This window comes from Balaenoptera borealis, assembly GCF_965194805.1.
Source record: "Balaenoptera borealis genome assembly, chromosome: 13".
Taxonomy (NCBI): Eukaryota; Metazoa; Chordata; class Mammalia; order Artiodactyla; family Balaenopteridae; genus Balaenoptera; species Balaenoptera borealis.
Window position 1 is genome coordinate 24,807,340 of NC_138870.1, and position 18,013 is coordinate 24,825,352.

General features: G+C 35.4%; 1 protein-coding gene across 18 annotated transcripts in view; it reads left to right on the forward strand.

Moving 5' to 3' along the window:
- Positions 1-18,013, forward strand: part of CCDC91 (coiled-coil domain containing 91) — a 422,422-nt gene that overhangs the window by 383,060 nt on the left and 21,349 nt on the right. For 17 of the 18 annotated variants that reach the window (XM_082352212.1, XM_082352191.1, XM_082352211.1 and 14 more), the window contains one exon: positions 1,208-2,311. The exons of the other annotated variant lie outside the window; for it this stretch is intronic. In XM_082352212.1, the coding sequence (XP_082208338.1) occupies positions 1,208-1,318 (111 nt within the window). In that variant the 3' untranslated portion in view covers positions 1,319-2,311. Of the gene's footprint in view, positions 1-1,207; positions 2,312-18,013 lie in introns of those variants that run through there. 18 annotated transcript variants of the gene reach the window in all.

An 18,013-nucleotide genomic window follows, 5' to 3' on the forward strand; every position in this document is an offset into this window, starting at 1 on the left:
TTGTAATGAACTGTCTTATTTGATAGAGACTTGTAAGCAGAAGGTATATATTCACCTAAAGGTATCATCTGAGAGAGGAAGGAAAAAAAACCCATGCGAGAAAAGGATAAGCAGGAATCTTACTTCTTTATGTACATTAAAATCCCAAAATATTAGAATTGAAGGGAGTCTTAGTAGTTTTCAATCTTTTTACATGAGGATTTTGCTAAATATAATATATTTTTTTGATTAATTCTTAGGGTACTTCAAAATTTTAATCTTTCATTTTTTCAGTCATTTTGAATTCAATGGATTATGGATGTATAATTTAATAGAGAATTCTTGTTTGGATTTGTCTTTTTTCTTTTATATTGGGGGGAGCATGTAGGAGGAATAGTCAACTTTTACATAAATATGACAGGTATGTATCATGAAATGGAATTTATTTGGCTTTCTTTTGAGTTCCTCCGTTCTTCTATAACCTGTAGGTAATGTGTTGTCGTTTATTTTTACACAATGAGCAGTTTCTTAGGGCAGAAGAGTTAGAAACCCTTTTTTGATGTATCCAATAATCCTTGCCATCCAGAAAGTTCTTTGTTATATGACTTTTATTACTAAACCTCTATGGTTTTGTTCACTGTATTTGTTATTGATACACTAAAACAATCCTAATAAAAAATCTCTAACTCAACAGGAAAACCAAGTCAAATTTGTTTCAACAATATCACATGTTTCTTAAAATAAACCTTTCCCAAGAACTTTCTCTAATTTCAGGAAATTGTTTATATCCTCACTTATCCTTTGTCCCAGTTAAACTCTATGCATGGAGTAATTATGCTGTTTTTCTATACCATGTTTTTCTTCTGTTTTTTGCATCTGTTATATTTTTATGATATTTGTGGATGTCTAGTCTTTATATTCATTAAGAACTGGTATTTTTATATACTATTTTATATTATCTGAAATCACTCTGATCAGATTTATGGTATTTCTCCAATAACTGAATACCAACATCAATTATAAAATTGTAATGATTATCATCTCATCTTAGATGATAGGCCAGAAATAGTGACTGCACTGTCTCTGAGTTTAAAGCACTATTCGATTTTCTAAATCATCATCTTAAAAGGTTTCTCTAGTGGGCTTCTGTAGCATAATATTCTTTAGCCCTCAACTAAGTATATTCTTTTTCTCTTTCTCTCTCTCTCTCTTTAAAAAAAATCAACAGCTTGATCAAGTCATCCGCCAAAGAAGCCTGTCCAGTTTGGAACTGTTCCTCTCTTGTGCTCAGAAACAGTTAAGTGCTTTAATAGCTACGGAACCAGTTGACATTGAATAAAGAGAACGTGACAAGCTAACCCACACTGGCAATGGATAAATCATTAGACCTCTAAAATACATGCTGTGAATTATAAAGATGCTTTTGTTTTCTTTCCAAACCTTGGAAAATTGATTTCCACTTCAAGGATAAACCAAAACAGTATTTAGAAGAACTACATGAGATCTAATTTATTTTCTTTTGTTTTCTCCTTTACATTTACTATTATTTTGTTAGCAGTAGTAGTAGCAGCAACAAAAAGTATGATGTGACCCCAAAACCATTGAAAATTACCAGATTACCAAAAGTTAATTAAGTAAACTTTGTAGCCTCTGGTGCCCTGTTACATTGTATTTGGCAAAAATAGTAAATATTTTTTACTTATTGTTTCACAATGACTTGATAAGATTCTAGGATGTCATCATACATTTATTTGATTTTGAGGATAGAAACAGCATGGTTTTCAACATCACCTATTTATCTATATAACTTATATATGAAACACTGATATGACAGAGAATTATTCTGATATTACCAAACCTCTTTTCTGTAGTGGGATCTATGTATTTTCATTGGTAACAATTAACAACACTAAAGATTATTAAATTAATTCAACTTTGATCTGATGTACCATTTAAAGGAATATATGTGTTTAATGTGCTTATTTCTTTTTTTCAAAGTCACTATGAATCAATAAAATCGTTTTTCTTATGAATCATACCATGAACTTAATCTCTAGAAAGAGAATATAACTTAGCCATGTATAGGGATTCGGGTTCAAATATAAGAGATGTGAAATACTTTCCCAGTACTTCAGAAGGTACTTAATTCATGAGCAGCGTGCTTCAATGTGAAATCATGAGTTTTGTTTTGTTTTTTTCAAACGTCAAAACTAAAATATCATTACAAATGTATACAAACCTTCTGTCTTGTTTTCTGAAATGCTCCTACTTTCATAGGCTTTGTACTTTTCTGAGAATTTCTCAGTGTAATAAAAAAGAGCTTCAAATCTTATTTGGTTATTATTATTTTTTAATACTTAAAAAAAAATTAATTATTTAAAAAAAGTTTTTTCTTACTCAAACTTCTACACCCGTGGATGATGATGTTTTTAATTTATACCTTCCCCTAAATATTATAATAATATTTATCAAGAATCTTTAAATGTTAATGACTACTTAGTTTTCTCTTACAAATTTAAATAAGAAATTAAAGCAAGCAGGCCACTGACTTGAAATGCAGCATAGTTAAAAAGGGGGAAAAGGGCTTTTAATTCAGCAACAAGCCAATAACATAATGTTATGGTCACATTTAAAATCACTTGACTCTTTGTCATCAAATTTTAAATGATAGGATATTTTACAAGTTACTCAGATATGATTTAGATGAAAATGAAGCATAGCAGGTCACTGAAACTAAGATCCAGAAAATTGTAGAAATATCAAGAGTATATAATAATCTACACCTCTCTTTCTACCCCTACCAGCACAGAATGGATTTTTCTTCTTCCATTTGGGGTTACATTAGTCTGTGCTATTGACATAGAGCAATTGTGGTCTGAAGTAATTTGGAACAGATCGACACTGATCAGCCTGTGAATACTTGAGGAACACCACCATGCACAATAATAAATTCTTAGATTGCTAAAATACTTTTTTCCCATGGAGTTATCCGTAAAGATAACTGAGAATAATCATCTGAACATAAAACTATTTGATACATTAATCCTTCCAAACTGAATTAGCTAATTATCTATTTCAGTGATGTTCAAGTTATAGATTTCCACATTTAGAACTGTATTCTGTTTTCGTCCTAGTTATCACAAGGACATAAACCATCTCAGGTAGCATTCACTAAGAGAATTAGATGATTAAGCATTGTGCTGTGCCCAAAGATAAGAGATTTTCCCTGAAATGTGAGCCCGAAGTGTCAAAGTAGTCAAATGTTTTGTATCTAAAACTTTCCCCTCCTATTGTATGGTTTCCTTAACTCTCTTTATATAGCATTTTCTACCTTTATGTTTAGGTGAATAAGGCACCATTCTGCAAGACTAAAGGTAAGAGAGGAATTCTGTTTTTTGAATGACAAAGCCACTGTCAAACTGTGACTCTATTTTTAGTAGCATGCTTGAGGGTTGATTATTAGAATAGTTATTTCCTCAAAAAAAAATGAGTATCTGCTTTGAGCCAACTATTTTCACATGTTAGCTCAACACCCCTGTGAAGTTAAAATAACCTTGTTAAGGAGATTCGATGTTAGTGAATATTTGATGTTTAATTGCCCTTGATGACCAGGTAGAGTTGGGCTTCAACCCCAGAGCTTTCAACAGGCAGTTTTACTCTTTCTAGTACCCTGGAGATACCTAATAGTCTCTCCATAAGAAATTATCTGGAAATTTTTATCCCATGTAGTCATCAGATATTTTAATCTTTAAAGAAGGAGGCTAGCCCCCTCTTATAAGCCTAATTGGAATTCTAGCCCTGCCACATTCTAACTGTAGAACATTGGACAAGTTGCCTAACCAATTTGAGTCTCTGTTTTCTCGTTTGTGAGGTGAAAATAGTGATTTTTATAGGCTTTTTGTGAAAATTAACCTTGTAAAATGCCCCATAGAGTAGACCTCACTGGCGTGGCCACCAGTTCACAATAAGCCCCCTTTCTCTGGGAACTGCCTACAAAATACAGGTGCAGTTGCCCACAAACAACTGGCCAAACAATATTATTCTGCCCCTCTAACGTTGACTGGCTAACCCACAGGTGAAGACCACGTTGGCCTCCTGTGAAGAGTCATGTGCTGAGATACTTCAACTATTTTACCCTGGGGGGCCAGACATGAACTCTGCTTCTGAGGTCAGATGTCCCCTGATCGCTGCCTTTCCTGAGTCTTGGATTCTTTGAGCTACCCAAATATTCTTCCAATATGCCAGTTGGAAGAATACTTTTTTCCCTTAAGCCAGCCAGAGCCAGTTTCTATTACATGCAACCAAAAACGTATTAACCGAGGCAATCCAGCACAGAGCCCAGCGCATAATCCCTGGACACCCAGCACTTGTAAATTCTTCATTTCCTCCACCATACTAATCCTCATCCAAAATGGGAATACTCTTTGCTTTATTTTTAAGGAATGTTAAAAATATAACTGAACCAAAGCCCCTATTGTCTAATAAAGCCAAGTAAATCACAGAGACCTAAAACTGTGAACAAACGGTGCCCTATTTAGAAGTTCTCTGTCGTTCAGAATCTGGAGTAGAGGTTTAAACCCAGCCTCGCTAAATGCTGATTCATGTTGCAGTTCAGTGGAGCCTTACTCAGTGATTGCTTTGAAATCAAAACCAGAACAATGTCCCTATGATTGATATTATTCTGCATTGAGTCAGGTATTTTTTTTCTGATAGTTAAACTGACTGGAATCAGGAAATGCTATATATGCTTTAAAGGATGATAAAAAACAAAAGAATTATTCATTCGCTGAATTTAAAAAAACAGTCTTTGCATGATAAATCCTGAATAAGAAAAAAAAAAAAAAACCCTATGTAAAAACCTGGAAAACATTTATGAAACTCCAAGAGAAAAACGAGAGTTATTGAATCCAAGCACTTATCCCCTAGTCTGCTGTTTACATACCAGTAAACAACTCTACTGTGTCTCTGAAGACTACTAACAGGAAGCAGAAAGCCAAAATAAATTAATAGTTCTTAGGTTGGGAATTGGATTCATGTGATCTCACTGAAAATATAACTTTTGTCAAAAATTTATCTCTGATGAGATTAAATACTAATTAACTGATAAAATTCAGTTGTGCCTTTGATGAAAAAATATTGTTTGATTTTGGAAGGTATGTGTTGGCATTCTCAAAATTATAAAACAGAAACAAATTTTAGGCTGTTGGGAGAGATTGACCTTGGAGATGATACAGTATTTATCTTAGACACTGAAAACCAGTGTATACTAAGAAACATAATCATTTAAGAACAATGGTAACAGCTACAGCAACAAACTGTCAAAGAACAGCACCACCCTCCCAGCTCTATATGAAGATATTCAGGGATTATTTGCTTTTTATGAAGATTCCGTTTCTGGAAGGTTCCAAACTATGTTGCTTTTCAGTAAATCTTCATCAATTAAAAAAAAAAAAGCCAACGTGTTCTGAATCCACAGGCCACTTACTCGTGGGCATCACCAACATCATCATAGTAAGTGGGCAGAAGCAATATATGAAAACTCCCAGCTGTGACTGCCAGAATTTTTTTAAGCCAGACAAAACTAAAACCGTTCCCTTTATTTCACTGAAAAATAAACACAGTTCCATACACCAAATCTGCCATAATGCAGGGGCTCCTTGGGCATCAATCATTGGTCTATATAAATAGAAGGAAAAGAGCTGGTAAAATTTTCTTTGCTCTCACCTAGTTTTCTGGTTTCTCTTGCCAGAACCATCCATTCTCAACAAGCTGATCCGCTTTAAATTCTACTTCCTCCCACCCTGGGCACTGCACACTAGACTTTTCCTGTGCAGTACGTGTGGAGTTAAATAATAGTTTGTGTTAATTGCCATTTATAATTAATAAGCTGTGCTCTTATTTGTTTATATATATCTCCTCCTGAAGGAAGAGCCCACATCTGTCTTGTTTATTATATTCCGAAGGCATTTCCTAGTACCTAGCCTGTGTATGGACTTAGTGTATAATAGTGAGTCCATAAATAGTTGAATCAATCAATCATTCTACTTGTAATGTAATAAATCAACTAATCCTGAGCTAATAGAGTCTGACTACTAATTTAAAGGATTAGCTAAAATTGCTGTGTTTCTAAATGAGGTTCTATAAGAAAGTTAAAAAACTGTCATAAAACAATAACCAGCCTTCTGAGCACTTTAAAATGAGTCTGCATTTCCAAATGCTACTAGGATGACTAAATCATAGCTACTAGAATGCTACTAAATTTATGTGCTACCCAAATTTACAATATCCTCTAAGAGTGTAAGTAGGGAAGGATATATGGCAAATTATATATATGTGAAACAATTTCTTATGGTACCAAAAGATACCTGGCCTCCCGGTGAGTGTGCTGTAGGGTAAACATTAGACTCACTGGTCCATCAGGTTTCAGCTACAATAGGAGGGAGGAAGAAAGTTTGGAGATGAGATTGTATGCATAGGGTTTTGGAATCAAAAATAGGAGATCCAGAGGGCCCAGTAGGAGCTGTGGGTGAGGAGAGGAGAGGGTTTGGGATTGGGTCAGATCAGGGAATATTCAGAGCAATGTGGTGTGAGAGTCCTGGTGATAACAGATGCCGAAGGATACTGATGGCCTTTTAAAATCCAATTCTGACTCCCAATTGTTATGCAAACTGGTCTTGTATTTTTGAGAAATACACAGAGATGAAGAAACAAACTCATTCAAAAGGTAGGAAAACTTGACTCAGTCCTGGCAAAGATTCAGTTCTCAGAAGTCTGGAAGCTGATTTTAAAAGAAATAACTGAAGCCACAGAATGTACAAATCACTGACTTCAACACAGCTCAGACACTGAAGCAGATTATAGAAAATGTTTTGTGGCAAGATGTATATGTAATGAATTTTGAGAGCTTGCTCTTTTGTGTAGGTATTCTTTTCTAAAAATGTTAGGACCACCGGACAGTGTGGAAAGCACTACCTTTATGAAACATACTTTTCCTGTAATTTTTTAAATCTTTCTTTTTGCCTGCATTCCATAACTGCTAAAATTATAAATGTTTATAGATTTATAAAAATGTTTAGCAGTGATTCAAGTAGTAAAACTTTAGTAATTGTCTAACACACTTTATTTTTCTTATAATTTTTTTCTTTCTCTCATAATGCAGGGAATAGACTTTTATACTTTGTATCAAATCAAAACTGACATGTTGGCAGCAGTTACATAAAATGAGATAAACTAGGTAGAAATATCAAATCAGATTCTTTTAGGCTTGGAACCAGTCTGTAGGTTCCCAGTAATCCAGATAAGCAGCTACAGTTATTGATGAGTGAGACATATTCTCTTTTATATGAATTAAATTCTTTCAAAGTGTCACAGTGATTCTACCTAATATAAACCCTTGGTTATGCTGGCAGTTCCCCACATGAAGAATTCTTGTGCTCAGGAATGTGTTTTATCTCTATTCCTTAGAATTTGAAATGCATATTCTGTATTATAGATGTTAAGTAATCTACCTGGGAAGCCTGAAAATTCTACATAACCTATAATGCAGTGTTATGTAGACCTCAACCTTAAATGTAATGGCGCTGGTGCCCTCATTTTTTTATTCCCTCTTTCTATGTGATCTCTTCTGATTCCACAGCTTTACATACTCTCCGTATGCTAAAGACCACTGACTTTAAGTCCAAAGTCCTATATTCAGCTGCCTACCCTATATTTCCACTTAGATGTGGTACCTAACATGTCAAAAGCAGTGCTCTTCATCGCCACCTCACCTCTGCCAACCAGAGCTCTTTCTCTGTCTTTTCTAATATTTCCCATCTCAACGAATATATCATCCTTCTCCATTTCTCTCTTTTATCTCTCTCTCACTCCCTACTTCAAATTCAGTCCTGTCAGCTTTACTCCAAGACTTATCCTGAATCCATGTACTTTTTTCCATTCATTCTCATGACTACCTCCCTGACCAAAGCCTTTGTCATCTCTTGCCTAGACTTGAAATAGTCTGCTCAGTGAGCCCTTGTTTCCATTCTTGCTCCCAAAAAAATCAATTCTCCACATTACAGCTAATGATTTCCTAAAACCTAAATATATTGAACCAACTAATGTCTCTATGGGAAAATGCATTCATAATTTCACTTTGGATGCTAGGAACATATACAATGTGGTAGGAATAGATTCAAGTCATTGGTGGTGGTTTCAGTCATTGGGGCAGGGTTGCTAACAGGATCAAGTGCAACCAGTAAAAGTATGACTGGGCTGAGGAAAAGCAGAAAGTTGGTAAATCAATGGTTAAGAGACCTGCAAGTGTGCAATGGGTATGTATATACTCTTGGGATCCAGCTGGTTCCTTTTCACATCCTTTTCTTCTGTATGGCTTAAGCTTTGACCTGCCTGCTTCTCTACTATTACTTACTTTTATCTACCAGAGTATTCCTCCTTGAAGGTTTACCGTGGAACAGAATTCAACATTATAAATATCCACAATCTCTTAGATAATCCCTTCAAGATTGGTTAGGAATTTTATTCACAGAGGTGGGAAAAGTGGAAGTAAAATTTTCATCCAGAATTGTGTGTACTACAAAAGAATATGTAGCTTCAGGCCATTCTGGGTGTTTTCTGACTGAGCTAGCCCTGGCTTGGGATATGAAGGACCAATACTTTCTCACCTTCATTAGCCTTCTTCTAGGGAAGAGAGAGGCTTCTCATCCCTCATGAAAACTTTGTTCTGTCCTCTTCCTGCCATGCGGCACTACCAATCCTACCATTATAGTGGACACTGACAAATCAGGTAAGAAGCTTCAGTAAGATGGGGGTGGGATTGGAAGAAAGGGGGAGATAGCAAAATCCAAGAATTCCCAAACAGGAGCACCCTGTCCTTTTATGAATAGCTGTTCTAATTATGATATATTCAATTGACTAACAGAAATGCTTGAGAGGTGGAGTGTATCAGGTACCCCTGGGGCAGTCAAGCTTGCTTCAACAAGCTGAGATCACTATCAGGTAGCCATGATTCTTTCCTCTATGAAATAGAGAACATGGGACCATATAAGACCAAAAGGTTGGAGCAACTCCATGAAATAATTTACATCAAAACAAGGAGTTTTGGGCATGAGATGATCTTCACTCTTAAATTTTGTGTTATAAGTATTTTTGCATACTTCTTTCTCTTAAAGAATGAAAAAATAAGAGGAAGCCTGTATCTTTAGTTTGCTCAATGAGAAAGAAAAATTGTAATTGGATCCCCTTACTGTCAATCATTTAGCAATGCTTCTGGATAGAAATAAGGGAAACTTTCTATATATGCATTGTGTAATATGATAACCACTAGCTATATGGGGCTGTTGAACTCTTGAAATGTGGCTAGTGTGACTGAGGAAACTAATTTTTAAATTTTATTTAATTGTAATTTAAATTTATATAGCCACATGTGACTAGTAACTACCATATTGTAGATTTTGAATCTAGGACTATCCTTGCCAGGGAAAAAGCAGTGACCAGGTTTATTACCCCTGATCTTTAACACAGTCATATTTGTTCCCTTCCACCGTTCTTAAGATTAGTGTGGAGAGTAAGGAGGTCATGAGTACAAATGCGTGTGAAACTCTCTAAGGAAAGGTATCTTGCCAGCAGAAAGCTAAGAAGACAGTGCTGTTGATAGTTAATGTTATCAAGACTAAAGAGTAAAAGACCTAATAAGTCAGGATAACCCTCTGACTAATGTATGACTCTTAGAGCTAGGAACATTTGTAGTTGAGTGCTTGCAAAGAAAAGAGATTTCTCTGATCTTTGGCCAAAACTTTTCAAAAAATCAGAAATTCATCTCCTAAATTTGAGGAAATACTTTAAATTTAGTCTTGGTTTGGTTTTGAGAGGGACCTGGAGAATCAATATAACTTTAATTTTGAAAATTAAGCAGAAATTGAATAACCTCATTATTCAGTTAATTCAGAATAATTCAATTTATTTATTATTCAGAATTGAATAATAAGGATTCAGACTTCCAAAATGGATTTTTAATTAATAAAAAATAATGTCTAATTAGTTATGAGTCTTCAAAAATATTTTATTTACACTGTCTCCCAATAATTGAATTTGTTGAGAAATATCTTTTCATTTAAAAAACGTGTTGAGCTCCTACTATGTGTCCTGTATTGTGCTAGACATATACAACTAGTTAATGCTCTTAACAGTTCTTTTTAAGAAGAGGAAACTAAGGCTGAGAGCGGGTCAGTAACTCGCCAGTGATCACTGCTTTCCAAGCACTGCTTCATAAGGTATGAAGCTGGGTTCCAACCCACGTTTACCTGATGCCAAAGTCCATGCTTTTCAGAAGGGGAAACATTTTCTTCCGCCAGTTACGTTCACCTATTTTATTTAACTTAGCCACTCAGTCTGTTTGGATTCACTTTTGTGATGTATCCCCCACCAAAGGATGCTGATGATCTTAAAGAATTTACAAATTCCAGGCTCAGCTTCTTGGCAACCAGGTTATTCTGAGTGATGCATCGCCAAACCTGCACTAAACCCTGTAGCTTATTGGAGTGTTAGGGTTTCTGCTGATGGGGCAGAGTTGTGGGAAAATCATTTCCCTTCTAAGCCAAATTCCATTTAATTGCCATTGTTTACCTGGTGGGAAAAGATTTACATTCCACAGCTCAGACAAATCAATACTGCTTAATACTGTGATTTAACTTGGAGTTAACACTAGCTAAATGACAAGAATGCCTGGCTGGAATATAAAGTCAAGACATCAACTACTACACTATTGGCTAATATAACCTAACAATAAAGATTCTTCCAAAAGACTAATCTTCTCCCAAGCTCTAATCAATTCTTAAGGGAAATCATCAGTCCAAATCAATAATAACTTGATGGTGTGATGAGCATTATAACCTTACATTTTCAGAGAAGAAAATAGAAATGGCTTGACTAATGTAATTTAATTCTAAGTCTTAGTCATAGAGCACAACACAGAGCCAAGAATCACTAGCTCCTTTCCTCAAATTTTACCTATTATTTGAAATTGATACAGCTCACCAGTGATATTAACATCAGAAATTACATCACATCTTAAGTAATTTGGAAATACATGATAAGAGGATTGTTTCCATTGCAAAACTTTACTGAGAAGATTTTTATTGTTCCCTTTCATAATTTATCACAGTTTATTCAGGATGGAGCCAGTTTATTCAGGATGGAGCCGGGTTCAAGACTCATGTCCATCATTTACCAGCTTAGTATTTAACCTCCCTTGTGCCTCAGTTTCCTCAGTTTTAGACAATAAAACTCACATCATAAGCTTGTTAGATTAATACATGTAAAACCATTAAAATAATGTCTGGCCCACAGTTCAGAGTTTATGTTCTGTATTCATAAAGAATAAAGTTGCTGTTTACATTATCTTTAAAATTTTTCATTATCATTTTTGTTAATATTTTTCGTATTGATAGAATGTCATTTTTTAGCTTTGAAGAATACTTTTGTTATATTGATTCATTTGTTCAGATTGATGGTTTTTCTCTTCTGTCAAACCATGTCTTAATTTATTTGAAACACATTTATGATCTGTCATGTTTCAGCCAGATGTCCCATTAGCTTCTAAGTAAGCTTAGAATTCTGTAAAACATCTTCAGAGAGGGCGTATAATAATGCTTTACGGAATGATTTGTTTTTCCAGTGGCGGCAAAAATTTTGAGAATTCTAAAATGCTCTTTCCTTCAACAGTTATCTAAAGTTAAGCCCTGAGCATCTGACCTCCATGCAACCTCTGTATTTCACTGTTGTGATTGTCTCAGGTATGTTTACCTTCAACAGACCTAGTCCCCTAATCTCTTTCTCCTGCTCCTCCGCCAGTCTGCTGCATTCCTGTCTGCTGTGAAGAGTGGTGACAAATACTAATCTGAACTAGACCACAGTCGCATGAAGTCAGATGGAGGACTTGGCCTTGTATCAAACCTTAAAGCAGAGGGGAAGGGTGGAAATGCTGTCTTGTAAATAGCAAGCCACCCAGTGCGTAAGCCCTGAAAACATGTAAATAACACTACATCTCATATGCTTTATTTCTCAATTTTGTCATGCTACCTTTGCCAGATAGTTTAACTGAGTATGATTTGCAATGTTATTTTATTGAACATTTTTTGACAATTTGAGTACAGCTCTGAATGTAGTATTAAATCCTCTTCTGGCTCAGCAGATTGCAAAATTGCACGCTCTGTCTACACATCAAATCCTAGGTCTGGAGGGGAATTCAGACTTGACCTAGTGCAGCACATCCAGAAAACACTGCATTCGAGCTCTCTCATAGCAGATGGTATTTCAAGCTATCCTAAATGACATCTTTACAAGAAGATTAATTATATTATTACAGACTTTCACACAAAGGTTAAAATTAAGCTTGGCTTCCATTTCTTATAAATTCATACAATTTTTTCTTCTTGTTCAAGGATCTCTAGCCAACTCCAATGGCTGGACCAGTAAGTTTAATCACACTTCTGTGACTAGGAAGAAACTAAATATCATAAATTATGTTAACAATTTAGTTCCAAATTCTTTGTGTCAGCTTTATGTGTCAGGTTTGGGATTGGTCAATTTTTTTAATCCATCAGGGATCCAGTGTTGCAAAAGTCCCAAAGAAAAGCTATTCTGAAGAATTCTCAGAGAATCAACTCAATTCTGGCAACTCTTTTATAGAGATTTTGGGATGACCAGAAACTACACTGGCACAATACTTAAAGCTTTGGCCTAACATGAATTTAAATTATAATTACATTATAATATTCTCTAAGAATTCTGTAAGAAAAAAATTGTATATGGTCAAAGGAAGGAAAAATTGCTTTAATCAAAGTCCCAATGATTGAATAGCATATATTCAGTAACAGAATGAAGATTTACCTCAAAACCATTGGGCCTTCTATCCTCACAGTTTCTATTATTATTTAGAATTGTTTTTCAGCTATAAGTTGACAAAGATAGATTGCTTTAAAATTTTAGCTATATGGCATTTTAAAGTTCTTTTAAAATAAATTCACATTGATTTTAAACTTAGCATTAGTTAGATTTTTAATATGTGCTCAAATTGCAGAATTCTTCATAATCAACATCTAATATCTGTTCATTCCATTTATGATTAAGTAGTCTCTTCATCAATTTATTTATTTTTTAAAAATTATTTTCCCCTCTTAAAAGAAACTTATTGCTTTGTTATGTGTTTGCTTGGAAATCATTCAAACTGTAGAGACTTCTGGTCTTATTCTCTCCAGTTCTTCTCTGTTTCTGGGACAGAGGGTGGATCGTATTTCCCTAAACCGTGGCAGTTAGATGGGGCAGTGCTATGATACTAATGGATGATGAGCAGAACTGAAGTGTGTCATGTCCAAGCCAAAACATTCAGTTACTGCTGCCAGACTCACCAGCCCAAAGCTCTCTCCCCCTGCTGGGGGACAGTGGAAGAGACCTTGTGTTGAGATTGTGGAGGTACAAGATCAAAACAGCCTACATCACTGAGTTGCTTCAAGAAGGACAGTTGGCTTGGAGGGTCTCCTGTATCCACATATGGTTTTAATTGAATGAGAAATAAACCTTTTTTTGGCATGTCAAGTCGCTGAGATCTGGGAATTTTCTATTATTGCAGCATAAACCTGATCTATCTTAATATAACTAGACAAGATAAAAGAAAACTCAGGAGGAAATCTAACTTCCCTGAGAATCTTACTGAGACCTACTTAGACCTTGTTGTCCCAAAGAAGGTCAATCAACTTCCACAACAATGAATGTTGGTTTAGTGTCTAATGTTTGTAGTCACTACACAAGATACCTGGGATACAAAGATGGTGAGGATACAACCCCTTGCCTTCAGATTGCTATAAAAGTACTTCCTGGGATGATTTCGAGCTATTCAAAATCGGGAAATTCTACTGAAAACATTTTTCTTACCAAAAAAATTCTTAATCTGAAAATGGCACATGTGCACACACACACACATATATTGTGTGTATGCATCATACATTGTTATGCATTCAGTCTGCATGAATGTTATACATATATGTGTATGTATGCATTTGAAGGGGTGGGGGAGAGAGAGAAAGATACAAGGCACCACATTCTTCAGTTGCTCTTTCACTAAATTCCAAAATCCAGACAGAATAAATTTGTAATCAGTGTAGTTGTGGTTTACCTGACACTGCCTTGCACAGAATAAAAATGGCTCCCTGATAAAATGGAAATCACATATTTCATTTCCAGCCAGTCTGTAACTGGTCATTTTGTTTGTTTGTTTTTTTTCTTTTGCGCAATGGATCAAAGTAGTCTGAAATGAATTAGTGCAATAAGAAAAAAAAATATATATATAGATAGATAGATAGATAGATTTTTTTTTTTTACCATTACATCGTATTTACACTTAGTTGCAGTTTTTTGTACTAAATCAAATGTAGATTTTTATTGAATTACTGTTAATGCCAAAGAACTGCTGTTCAGTCAAATAGCTGTTTCGTGGTTGCACCTTAGCTTGCCTCTGGCCTACCTGTGCCACTGGGTGCTGACATACCCTTCATATATCACAAGAGTGAAGACACTAATTTATGGAAAATCTGGGCTTAGTTTTTCTTCATTTAGTTGAATAATCCAGTTCTTGAAATTATCAGTAATAAAGAGATAATTATGATGAACATTTCTACCCACCTTTTCATAACTAAGGGTTTCTTTTAACATATATTTCAGCCCTACAATATAATGGTGTTCTTATATCACATGTTAGAAAAGTAAGACTAATTAGCTTATCTAAGACACACAGTTATCAAGTGAACAAACTACCATCCAAACTCAGGTCTGTGCTCTGATAACATATGTCAGCACATTTTTTTTTTAAGTTTTTTTATTGATTGATTGATTGCTATGTTGGGTCTTTGTTTCTGTGCTAGGGCTTTCTCTAGTTGCGGCAAGCGGGGGCCACTCTTCATCGCGGTGCTCGGTCCTCTCACTATCGTGGCCTCTCTTGTTGTGGAGCACAGGCTCCAGACACGCAGGCTCAGCAATTGTGGCTCACGGGCCCAGTTGCTCCGCAGCATGTGGGATCTTCCCAGACCAGGGCTCGAACCCGTGTCCCCTGCATTAGCAGGCAGATTCTCAACCACTGCGCCACCAGGGAAGCCCAGCACATTTTTTAATATAAAAAATCCTTTTTGCAAATATTCCTTTTATAAAATATTGCTTTTTAAACCACAAGGATTCAAAACTCCAGACTGCTCTTAGAATTACCTAAATAATCTCTAACAGCATTTCTAGAGGGGTAGTCGTGAGTCACCTGCATCAGAGTCAGCTGGGGTGCTTGCTAAAATGCAGATTTCTGGTCTCCTACCTAAACTTTGTGAATCAGAATCTTCTAAAGAACATTTCAGAAATTTTCATTTTTAACTTATTTTCCAGATGACTCTAATATACAGTAAAGTTTGAGAACTGCTGAAACATACTTACAATCATTATTCCCAAGCAACTGGGAGACTCTCAACCCTTACAGAAGTGACTCCAATTTTATCAAAAGAACACCTCAATAAGGCCCTTTATGTTTGACCACGTCACCCATGTCAAGAATCTAAGGTGTGAATTCAGTTTAGCTAATAGTAGGAGCCAAGGAGATGCAGTGGTAACCAAAGAGCAAGGGGTAATGAGAGGAGTACTTTTTTCTTAATTTGGAGAGTAATTTGAAGAAACACTGAACATAAACATACTAACGCATTAATTTAAAATATGACATTGAATGCTGGCTTTAGGAAATATAAAAAAGGCCAAAATTTATAAATTTGGAGGCTTATGCTAAAGAAAAATTTGAATATAAAAATGAAAATGAAGGAGGTGGTTGGGGGTGGAGAAGTTAAACAAGAGGTTGTCTGTTGCTGGATGGAGAGAAGAGAAACAGAGACAAGTAGAGGGTGTGAAGAGCAGCATTTGAAAACAAAACACAATCTTTACACACATTCTTTTAACCCAAGGTTAACTGGTGGTATCCTGTTTTGCAGTTTCAAAATTTGAGTCACAGAGAAGTCCCATGAATTGCCAAAGTTCAATCGGTTAGTCAATGGCAGAACCAACCCAACCATACTCCAGTGACTCCAAACCCACTGCTTTTCCACCTAATTATATTACATTTTCTTTTGTTTTAAGCCTTCCAACTAGTTTTCAGTCCATCTGAGGATACTGTGTCTGTCTGAGTCAATATGAACTAATATGGCAGAGCTTTGGGTAAGCATGTTAGCATTTTTGAACATTTCTTGCAGTTTTTCCCCCTTTGGAATAATTACAGACTGCTGTGTTTTAATTATAGTGACTTTTAGGATGCTCCAGATTTCTTCCAAACAGTTGGCTTTTGTATTTTCTTCTTCTACCTTTCATCTTAAGTTTTCTAAACTCTTCTGTATCCCAGTGAAATTTTTCCTTAAGAAGAAACCCTAAGTGGTATATAGTCCACCTGAGTGGCATGGCAGAGGAGGACACAAATTAGCTCCACTGAATACTAGGTGTAAATGCTTTCAGGTAGCTCTTCTTAGTTGAAAACAGTATAAAACAATACTCTTTTTCCAAGCCATCTGGAGGCAACTTACTGGCAAAGAACAACGTGGGCTACATAAAAGTAATAATTCTGATTTCCATGTGTCATCTGCATGTTGCACTACTCTGTAAATTATGCATAGAAACAGAAATTAGAAAAGGAAGCAGCTCTGCAATGTGCTGTGATTAAAGAATCACCAAGCATCACCTTACTTGGCTGGTAGTTAGGATCTATGTTTGTTTATTTTTAAAAAAATATACAGGTGTAATGGAATGGCTCCTCCTATAATGTGCAAAGTAAATAGATAATTGTATTTTGAAGGCAGCAGTGTCCTTTCCATAAATAATCCATATGTCAGGTTTTTCTGCCCATTAAGATTCACCTTCCTGTGGTATATTTAAGAAAGAAAAGAAACTATTTCATATGTGTTTCTGAATCGTCACTGATTGCTACTCACCTGAGATATATGGTTCTTGTCTCTCCTCCTTGGTGTGTCACTGCCACCTCTTCAAAGGATTCCGTAGGACAGGACATGTAGTGGTTGAACATGGGATAGGCCTGACTTCCATTAATAGTTCTGTCATTTTTGTCTTTTTTAAAAAACTGCTTTGTTGAGGTACAGTTGACATGTAAAAGCTGTACATATTTAGTATATACAACTCGATGAGTTTGGCAATAAGTATCCACATTGAAACCAGCACCACCATCAAGGCCATAGACATATCCATCACCTCCCAAAGTTTCATCCTACCTCCTTTATTATAACAAAAACAATAACTATTAATATTATTTTTTTGTAATAGAACACTTAACATAAGATCTACCATCTTAGAAAATTTTAAGTATATAGTACAGTATTTCTATCTATAGGCACTATGCTGTATAGTAGATATCCTGAACTAATGTATGGTATTTAACTGGAACTTTGTACCCTTTGATTACAACCTCTTCATATCCCCATAGCTCCAACCCCTGGCAATCATCAGTGTACCCTCTGCTTCTATGAGTTTGACTGTTTTAGATTATACATATAAGTGAGATCATACAATATTTGTCTTTCTGTGTTTGACTTAATTCACTTAGTATAATGTCCTCCAGGTCTATCCATGTTGTTGTAAATGGTAAGATTTCCTTCTTTTTTAAAAAGGCTGAATACTATTTTATTTTATGTATATCTCACATTTTCTTTATCCATTCATCTGTCAATGGACATTTAGGTTGTCACTATCTTGGCTACCGTGAATAATGCTGCAATGAACATGGGAGTGCAAGTATCTCTGTGAGATCCTGATTTCAATTCTTTTGGATAAATACCCAGAAGTGGGATTGCTGGATTATCATATGATAGTTCTATTTTTAATTGTGTCATGTCCTTCTTTACTGTCATCTCACAGTTACAGACATGAGGCTGGATTTCTATTCTATCCAAAATATAAAAAGAATTCTTAAAGCTCAACAATCAGAAACAAATGACCAATGCAAAAAATGGTCTAA